Source organism: Tamandua tetradactyla, chromosome 3 (assembly GCF_023851605.1).
Source record: "Tamandua tetradactyla isolate mTamTet1 chromosome 3, mTamTet1.pri, whole genome shotgun sequence".
Lineage (NCBI taxonomy): Eukaryota > Metazoa > Chordata > Mammalia > Pilosa > Myrmecophagidae > Tamandua > Tamandua tetradactyla.
In genome coordinates, this window is record NC_135329.1 from 198,354,440 (window position 1) to 198,364,741 (window position 10,302).

At 39.7% G+C, this 10,302-nt stretch overlaps 1 protein-coding gene across 2 annotated transcripts in view; it reads right to left on the reverse strand.

Annotated features, from left to right (window-relative positions):
• Positions 1-5,220, reverse strand: part of FARSB (phenylalanyl-tRNA synthetase subunit beta) — a 102,010-nt gene extending 96,790 nt beyond the window's left edge. Inside the window, exons 1-2 of one of the 2 annotated variants that reach the window (XM_077155262.1) lie at positions 5,140-5,220; positions 777-832 (exon numbers count right to left, since the gene is read on the reverse strand). In XM_077155262.1, coding sequence (XP_077011377.1) covers positions 777-829 — 53 coding nt within the window. In that variant the 5' untranslated portion in view covers positions 830-832; positions 5,140-5,220. The remainder of the gene's footprint in view (positions 1-776; positions 833-5,139) is intronic. The other variant, XM_077155261.1, reaches the window with a different exon arrangement.
• Positions 5,221-10,302: the final 5,082 nt, after the last annotated feature.

A 10,302-nucleotide genomic window follows, 5' to 3' on the forward strand; every position in this document is an offset into this window, starting at 1 on the left:
AAGAAAAGATTTCCATTTTCACTGAGTTCAGACAAAAACTCTTCATTCCACACCCCGGGTCCTTGGGGACCTCTAATCTACTTTCAGTTTCTATAAATTTGTTTACTCTAGATATCATTTTTTAAAAATATTTCAATCATTACACAATAATCAGAAGGCAAAGAAAGAATGTCATAATTTTAATATTAGACAATAAATAAATTTCAGTAATATTAAACAATAAATTGTTTAATAAACAATTTCTTTAAAAAATGTGAGATCATTTTACAAGGAGATCAATGTATATAATAATGAATTAAGAATGAATCAACGTGGGTTAAATAAGCATGGGGGAAGGGTGTGGTGAAAGCAAAGACAGAAGTAGGGGCAGCTGAAGGACAAGGAGAAAGCAAACAGAACAATTCTGGCTGAAGCAATATTTCCATTGCTTCTCAGGTCCCTTCATATGGTTTATATGCAAAATGGCAGCTCACTGTCAGGGAGCTCACTGTAATTTGTAGGTCAGTTAAGGTAATTATACCTATCTTCACAGCACTGAGCTTGATAATTTGAGGTGACTGCATATGGAATAATGGGTGAACCTCTTTTGAGACTTTAATCAAAGTAACAGCCTTAGAACTAGAGCCTTGTCCCCTAAACATGAAGAACACAGAAATCACCATGGCTGACAAGTGTATCAATTTAGTCTAACTCTAAGATAACAAAGATAAACTACAGTAAATCTCCAAAAAGTGATAGTTTATACAAAGATTATTTGAAAAATATCCAATACATACAATTTCGTCAAGTTCCAGACCAAATTCAAAACATAGTTCATCAAATTCTTCATTGGCTAAAAAAATAAAAGATAATTGTTAATTTTAATCTGTTCAGCATAATGAAAATACACTAATCGCATTTTCCTATTCATTGTCTGACATCAAGAATACTAAACATTGGGCATTATGTATTAACACTTAAAAGCAAAATCTTGAACCAAAAGAAAATAGAAAAATTAAAGTTCTGACTGATCTGTATCAAAATCAACTACAGAATTAGGTTATCTGCACTGGGAATTTTTCATTTACTTAAAAGAAAAACAATATAATGGGATAATATCATATATTGCAGCATTTAAAATTCTCAGAGGTTCTGACACTGGACTTTGGAACAAATCAATTAGAGCTTGGATTCTGACTTTGGCACTTACTAGTTCTGAGAGCTTGGCATGTTATATAAACTTTCTGAGTCTCATCCTTTAAGTGGCATTTTACAGGCATTTATTTATAACATGGACCTGTTGGGAAGATTTAAATGCAATTGCATAGATAATGGTCCTGAAACAGTAGATATGTAATAGAGTTCTCGTCCTTATTTTTTAATTATATTTCATTTTGTTCTGCTATCTGATACAGCATTTCCAGTGCTTTCGTTTTCAAAAATTGAACATAAACCATATGATCACGACCATATTCTCATGAAAAGCTGAACTTAATATTCTTAATCGTGATATTGAACTTTGACTCAATTTAACAAACATTTATTTAGCCCCTTCTATATGCTAGGCACTGAATTAGGTACCCTGGTTGCCAAGATAAATAAAACACAATTCTGGCCTTAACCACTTCCTACTCTAGTAAAGAAACCAGACACGCAAATAAATATACTAAGTGCAATGTACAGAGGTGGCACAAAGTAAGTACTCAGCTCTGTTCAGGATCAGCTAAGGCTTCACAGAAAGTTTATAAGGCAGAAATTTGGGTGAGAGTGGTAGACAGTATAATGGAGCAAGCAGAAAGAAGCCAATTCATGACATGCCAGAAGATTTACACTGTCCTGCAGGGATTAGGGAGTTATATTGAAGGATTTTCGGTTGGCCAAAAATCTCATTAGCTCTGCATTTTAGAGAGATTGCAGATAAGTGGTAGGGTAGAAGATGAATTGGAACAGGAAGTCTACTGCCAACAGTATAGGCAAGATATAGTGAGGGCTTGATTTAAAGCAGCAGCAATGAGTACAGGAAAGGAACAAGAAATGTTAAAGAAGTACAATCTATTAAGACTCAATGACTGGCTGGAGTGGGAAGATGTATTGGGAAACCAAAAACCCAAAGAGCAGGGCCAAGAGATATCTGTCAGCTGGATTTCAGATATGCCATGGAATATGACTCCTTCCTGTCTCCCATTTTCCCCTATTTTGAACAGGAATGCCTATTATCCTATTCCTGTCCCACCACTGTATCTTAGGGGTGTGTGGGTTAGATAACCTGTCTCTAGTTTTGTAGGTCAAGAGTAACTATACTCAAGGAGCTATATTTAAGGAATCATATCTGAAGAGCCTCAACTGTATCTGTACCTGATTTAAATCATGAGATTCCGGACTGTTAAGTTGCTGCTCTGTTTTAATGGGATGACACTTCTCAGGGTCTTTGGAGGGGGTAAGTATATCTTGCATGTCAAGGAATATGAAGCTCTGGGGGCCAGACAGTAGGCTCTGCTAGTCAGCTTCCAAGATGGCCCCCTACAGTAGCCCCTGGTATTCATATTCTTGTGTATCCCTCTCCCACATTGTATCCAGATTGGTTTGTGTGACCACTAGCATATAGAAGTGATGGTATATCATCTCTGAGATGCTATTTAGAAACTTCAGCTTCTGTACCTGTACACTCTCTCACTTGCCTGCTCTCTCTGAAATCTTTTACTCTGGAGGAAACATGTTGTAAGCAGCCCTATGGAGATGCCAATGTGAGAGAAACTAAAGGTTCTGATCAAAAACCATGAAGGAACTGAGGCCTGTCAATTCCCACGAGTAAGTATGGAACAGACTTCTTCAGCGCCAGTTGGACACTGAAATGGCTACAGGTTCTGGCTGCTTGAACACAAGCCAGTGAGAGACACAGAGCCAGAACCACTCTCCTAAGCCACTTTCCAATTCTTGACCCTCAGATTCTGCATGAGATAAAAGATGTTTGTTGTTTTAAAGTGATACGATAAAATGGTTACTGACCAACTTGCATGGAACTATTAAAACCCTACAGTGAATTTTAATTATCGTATAATTTGTTTTGTTCCTTTCAGCTACACTTCATGTGCTAAGAGCAGGGAAGAACCAACAACAAAAGCACAATTAATGATTTCCTCTAATAAAATGACACTCCTAATATCTATGTCTTAGGAGTTGTATGATGAATAAACACAGCTCTGGCAGTATTACCATCCATTACACCAAGCCAGAACAGGACCAGAATTGAAGAACAGTAAGAATTAATCATTTAACAAGTAAATGGGTAGCAGGAGGGAAAAATTGATCAGAAAGGTGGTAAAAAGTAGAAGGGGACAAATCTGCCCCAGAGAAGTCAGAGACTCAAAATGACTAGAACAATAACAAAAGCTTGAAACAAATATCATTGTAAGCAAAGAAATGATGAAGGAGGAGAATGTGGTGACTGGTAGAAAGAATGGGATTTAGGATAGATGAAAAGCAACCCCTTGAGAGGTTGAATAACAGAAAAAGAGAATGTGGGTAGGAAAAGAGTAAATGAGACATTATCTAGAAACAAGAAGGAAAAAAAAAGAGAAAGACTGTAAAAGCAAAAAACAGGGGGAGTAAAAAACTAGATGTAGACACACTATTTTGAAACCAGATGCTTTCCTGAACATGCTTTTCCAACTCCGACCTCAACCTAATTAAGGGTTAAAAAGGTTTCAAGAATGAACATATCAAATATAAACTAGTATTTCTGACTGGTCTAAAGTACATTTCAATAACATCGATCTTTTTTTACTGAAATTTCAAAAATAGCCAATAGTTGATCTCTCCCAACATGGGAAAAAAAAAAAAAAAAAAAAGGAAGGTGCAGCTATGGAATACACTAAAACATCAGATGACAGTATACAGGGTATAATCTCATTATTTTAAAAGACCTGGTTTATTTGATTTTCCAAAGAGATGCCTGGATGGGAACTGATTATATATGCTTTGAGCAAATATTTGCCATACACCATTTTGGGGAATTCTGTATATCGTATACCATTAGAGAGCATATGGTTTAAAAGGATCGGTAAGAAATATAAATAAGCATATTACAAAATAAGAAATGATTAGGGAATGAGACCTGGGTTCAGAAGATAATGATATTACCTCTCTCTCAGGAACTTACGACAAAACGTTACAGAGAAAAACACTTTTAAGAATTGATATAATTTAAAAACACACCTTTTTAAACGTTCTTTAAAAGTTAACTTTATTTTTACAGTAAACCTAACATCTGAGAAATATCTTGTGCTGGGAAGCTGTGCCCAACTGTTACTAACCCGATTAGGGCTTTGTTATCCTAAAAACCAAAAGAACAGTTGTTGCTACAGCTTTTATGCAAGCTGATAACTACGGAGTGGAGCACGTGTCATTTGATAACTGTATTTAATATTCCACTTTTTAAAATGCTGCCGTTTTTAGACTTGAAGAAGGGACGAAGTGTAGCACGAAGACAAAGACCATAGACTAAAGACTCCTCATTCAGTTCTCATCTCAACTGTTACTGCCCTATTTAATGCTATTTTTAGCACAATGCCATTCTATTTCCTTCACAGCATTTAGCATTATTCTAAGTCCTTTCACCAACGTGCTTGTTAATTGCTGACTGTCGCTTTCACGGATCTTACGTTTCATGTTCACCACTGTATTCCCAAATTGCCTCTGACACATAACAGGCCCTCGATAAACATTAATAAGGTAAAACAAAGACAGAATACCACTCCCCCTCGCCTGCTCAACTCCTATTCCCATCCACTCACAAACTGAGTTCCCACAGCCCTCTTATTACTGCACTAAACTGGCTATACTAGAGATGCAACCCGAGGCTTCAGGCCTATTCTACCCAGCCAGCCCAGCACCTGGCACGAAGATCGGAATAATAGGCGACTGAAGAATGAATGACCCGGCGAGCCAGGCACGTGTGCATGATGCAACGGCAGACACCGCGGAGCCGGTTCCGGAGGTGCGCCCAGATAGGCGGCCCTGCGAGGTCCCCTCAGCCCTCCCTGTGAAGCCCCCGACCGTCCTGGGCCAAAGCCAGGATCTCAGGCAGCAGAATATTGTCAGGACGCCACCCGGAGTATGGGAGCCCAGGCGCAGAGTGCAGGTTATAGGGCCGGCACTCACTGTATGTCCGGCCCAAGGCTTGGAAGAGCAGATCCCGCTTCACGCTGACAGTCGGCATGGCGAACAGGGCGTACTGCGCCTGCGCGGCGAGAGGGCCGGGTCTCTGCGACGGAGGTGCGGAGGACCGGGCCCCTCCCCTGCGGGTTATCTTGAAATATCGCCTGACTGGTTCCAGAAGCTCCTCCTCTCGCTTTTTAACTAAATGCAAGCATTTTACCACTCTATATCTTATAAAATCTAGCTGCATTGGAAGAATAACCAAAACCCTGGAAAAAGAGACAGAATTGAGTAGACTAGGATGGACTTTGACGGGCAGTGAAATGGATAGTCGGCCTTTTTCAGCGGCGAAGGCTCCCTAGTCTTTAGTGCACTAAAGACCGAGGACGCCTAATTGGGTAGGCGAGGCGAGGGGCGGGTGCAAAGGGAGGCGGGGCTTCGTGCTAGGGAATCCTTGATCCGAACCGAGAGGAGGTGAGTGGGTGTGGTCTGGGTAAAAGCAGAAATGCGGGGAGAGTGATGGAATGAGGCACCCTGGAGAGAAGGACGTGCAAATCATAGTGATAGCGGAGAAAACTGTTATAGGCCTCAGTGTCTACTACATTCTTTAATCTCCCTTGTACCTTGATAAATGCCCTACCTGTGCCCTGTTTGTATCTTAGAGCGGCCCCCTGAAGGAACCATCGTGAGACCTGTTTTTAAAAGAAAAACCAGCTGTGCTCAGCCCTCTGCCATTAGCAGATTTCAGTCTTGCAACAAACAGTCCGTAAACTGAATAAGGCCTCAAAGACAGCAGGTCCTAATCCCTGGAACCTGTGTTACCTTATATGGAAACAGGATCTTTGCAGATGTGACTTAGTTAAGAATCATGAAATGGGTGGTTATCCAGGATTATAAAAGCAGGATCTAAATGCAATCCATAAATCCTTGTAAGAGGGAGCCAGAGGGAGATGTGACACACAGACACACAGACACACACACACACACACAAAGAAGTGGAGGTGACAGTATGAACACAGAGGTAGAGTTTGGAATGATGCGGCCCCAAGCCACAGAATGCTGGCAGCCACGGGAAGCTGGAAGAGGCAACAATGGTTTCTCCCCTAGAGCCTCCAGAGTGGACCTTTTCACACCTTGGTTTCTGCCAGATGAAACTGATTTTGGACATCCTGACTCTAGAACTGTGAGAGTAAATGTCTGTTGTTTTAAGCCACCCAGTCAGTTAGTGGTAGCTTGCTAGAGCAGCCATAAGACTAAGGTAGGTACTTTTATTATCCCCATTTTACAGATGAGGAAACTGAGGCACAAGCTGTCACAAACTTATCACTCAACTGACAAGTCAAAGCTGAGACATTTCCACTAGGGAGCTGTTCTAGTTTGCTCGCTGCTGGAATGCTATATACCAGAAATGGAATGACTTTTAAAAAGGGAAATTTAATGAGTTGCTAGTTTACAGTTCTAAGGCTGAGAAAATGTCCCAATTAAAACAAGTCTATAGAAATGTCCAATCAAAGGCATCAAGGGAAAGATACCTTGGTTCAAGAAGGCCAATGAAGTTCAGGGTTTCTCTCTCAAGTGAGAAGGCACATGCAAACACAGTCAGGGCTTCTCTCTCAGCTGGAAGGGCACATGGCAAACACGGGGTCATCTGCTAGCTTTCTCTCCTGGCTTCCTATTTCATGAAGCTCCCCGGGAGGTGTCTTCCTTCTTCATCTCCAAAGATCGCTGGCTGGTAGACTCTCTGCTTTGTAGTGTTGCTCTCTCTGAATCTCTCTGAATCTCTCTGAATCTCTCATTCTCCAAAATGTTTCCTCTTTTATAGGACTTCAGAAACTAATCAAGATCCACTCAAATGGGTGGAGACATGTCATCCCTAATCCAGTTTAACAACCATTCTTAACTAAATCACATCAACCAGGGAAATGATCTCATTACAGTTTCAAATATACAGTATTGAATAGGGATTATTCTACCTTTAAGAAATGGGATTTATATTAAAACATGGCTTTTCTTAGGGGCATACTTCCTTTCAAACCAGCACAGGAGCCTTGCCTCTAACCTTTCTACTGTATAGTAAGTGAAGTCCTCCAAGGCTGTCAGGTAAGGGAGCAGTAGCTGGGCTGAATTTAGGCCTCCCTGACAACCAATCAAGTATTTTTTCACTATATAGGCTTTCCTTTTAGAGCTGCAGACTGTCTCTTCATAGTACTCAATAGATTGGCAGAGACCCCATTAATGGCAAATATTTCCAATGCCAAATGTATTTCTCTTCCCAAAATTCATGCTCAGTTCCCAGTTAATGAGTGGTAGTCTTCTTAAATGCTGACCAGCTATCTACTCTGGGCACTCCAAAGTGCTCTGTGACCTCTGAATCTCATTCGTGTCATCTATAAAATAAATACCTTAGAGAATTCTTGTAAGGACTAAGAAATAATAATCATAAATGAACAACTAGTAAAGTTCTTATCATGACATAGGTTCTGGAAATAGAGCAGCTCTCATTATTGTTTTCTTCCTCATCAGTTTCCTGCTATTCTCAGACCACTAGAGGCATTCATTTCTCATCTTCCACATCCTTCATCTGGGAACAAGGTCCAGCAGATACCAGCCATGTACCTTCCCCCCATTTGACAAAATCGGCTTTTCTTTGTAGTCAAGGTATCTGTCTGTGGATGCCTTAGTCTGGACATTTTCAATTCTTAGAATTGTAAATTGTAACTTAATAAATCTCCTTTAGAAAAGCTGATACCCACAGGGAAAATTCTGGGACCTCAAGTCCCTCAGGCCACCCCTGGACAGATTGGGCAGGCATATATGCTCATAGTGTATGTACAAGGATTACTCTGCCCTCTCTGGAACTGGACCAGGGATCTAAACTGGAGCACAGATTGGCTGCATGCCAAGCTGGTGAAGGGTGGAGGCGAGCCATGAAATCCTACTGCCCTTAAGTAGCTTTTTCTTGATTTTGGCTCTTTCCCTAATATTGCAATCTTTTAACTGTTTTCTAGAGCTATAAGAAAGATGTTTCTCCCAGTTCTTGCTGGTTGTTCAAAGCTTTTTCCAGCTAGCACTCCCAGACACTACTGTGGGGAATATAAATTACAGTTTGAAAAAATAAATAAGAATGTTAAATATGTGTTCTCTTTCAACCTGAAATTCCACTTTTGGAATTATTATAGGCTAATAATCCCAAAAGTAACATTTTGTTTGTAATAGAGAAAATTTGGAAACAAACTAAATATCCAACAATAGGGTCTTGATTACATAAAGTATGATACCTCATACAGTATAATACTGTGGAAAGCAAAAGTGACATTGGATCTCTCCATTTTTTAATAAGGAATAAAAGCCCATAACATATTATATGAAATAAATTATTAAACAAAATCTTTGTCATTAATTATCTTACTAAAAATATAGATATGTAGATGAATGTGGACAAAAAGAAAACAGCTGTTGTGATATACACTAAAGTATTAACAGTGGTTATCTTTGAGTGGTGAGTTTATTTCCAGAATTGTCATAATTAGCAGGTATCACTTTTACTGTGAAAAAAACACTAAGGTTATTATAAAACTAATTCAAGTTCGGTTCTCTTCCTTGCCCAAACAGACTTTTGTAAACAGTCCAGCTCTGTCATCACCACAGAGGATCAGAGCCTGTGTAGATGATGTGCCATCATTTTTATTTTTGCCTGTAAAATGTATAATATATATGGGAAAAATTTCTGAAATGATTGTGCCACATGCCTGTAATGCCTGTGGTCTGGGCAGTTAGTTGGGAAAGAGGTGCTATCAGGTCTGAAGTCCTTCCTACAGAGGTTCTGAAAATGCAGTACTGTATCTGACATTTTAAATAGGAGCTGCATAGTTTAAAGTGGGTATGTTGCTATTACGTCTAGTGCTTTCCTCTCTGAAAGCAAACATTGTCCCCTCCAGGTCTCAGTTTTCTCACCACAAAGTAGTGACCCTACCTCATCACATGGTTGTGAGGATAAAGTAAGTGGAAACAATTTAAAACCTGTGAAGTGCCATTCAAATATTAGATATTTTATTCAAGGTAGGAACCAAAGTGATCTGAAAATATAAATTAAGTCTGGTATTAAGGTTAAACTCTATATTTCCTGAAGGGTAAGCAGTGCTATAAACTATACTGTTTACTGTAAGTGGCCTTATTTTTTATTTTATGTATACCCAAAACTGGTCTTTTCCAGCCAGAATTTTCTATGCCTTTAACTATAAATTTCCTGGATCATCCTAACCCTTCTATAAAATACTTTGAAAGTGTTAGGATCTGACCAAAGTCCTCCCATCCTTTTGGAGTTCTACTGATGGATCTATTCAGAACAAAGGAATTCTCCTAGGCCTACCAAAAATCAGGCTGATCAATACAGACTTCCTAATTTTCAAAACAATAGTTGTTTTAAAAATAAACCTGTTGAAATCATTGCCCTCCCTGCTACGTGGGACATGACATCCAGGGGTGAAAGTCTCCCTGGCGACGTGGGAGATGATACCCAGAAATGAGTCTGGCGCTGGCACTGTGGGATCAACAATGCCATCCTGACCAAAAGGGGAAAAAGAAATGTCACAAATAAGGTATCAGTGGCTGAGAGAGTTCAGATAGAGTTGAGAGGCTACTCTGGAGGTTACCCTTACACAAACTTCAGTTAGACATTGCTTCCTCTCATAACTTGCCAAACCCCAACCAAAACCATTCCATCCAATCCTAAATAGCACCTAGGGCAATATATAAGATTCTCTGCAGTAGGATAACTTTCCAGAAACCTACAACCTCCAGATGGGTCCCTGGACCAGATAAGTCCAGAAACCTAGAGGGGCCAGCCTCTCCAAAACATCAGCTAATTCCATCTTCCTACTGCATATTATTGACAGCCCCTTCCAACAAAAAAGTTGGAATGGCCATAACCCAAATACCCCTAAAAAGTGGGATATAAAGGCCAAAGGTGATGGTGGAGAGAAGGGAAGGTAGGGTTTAACAAATGAATATGATGACTGAAATATTAAATTGATATTTCTTTTAGTCTCCAGTATCTTAGAGCAGCTAGAAGTAAAAACCTAAAATTGTGGAAATTATAACCCAAATCAAACTCTAATATCTGTTTCAACAACAAATTGTTGTGCTGTGCTTTGAAATTTATAGCTT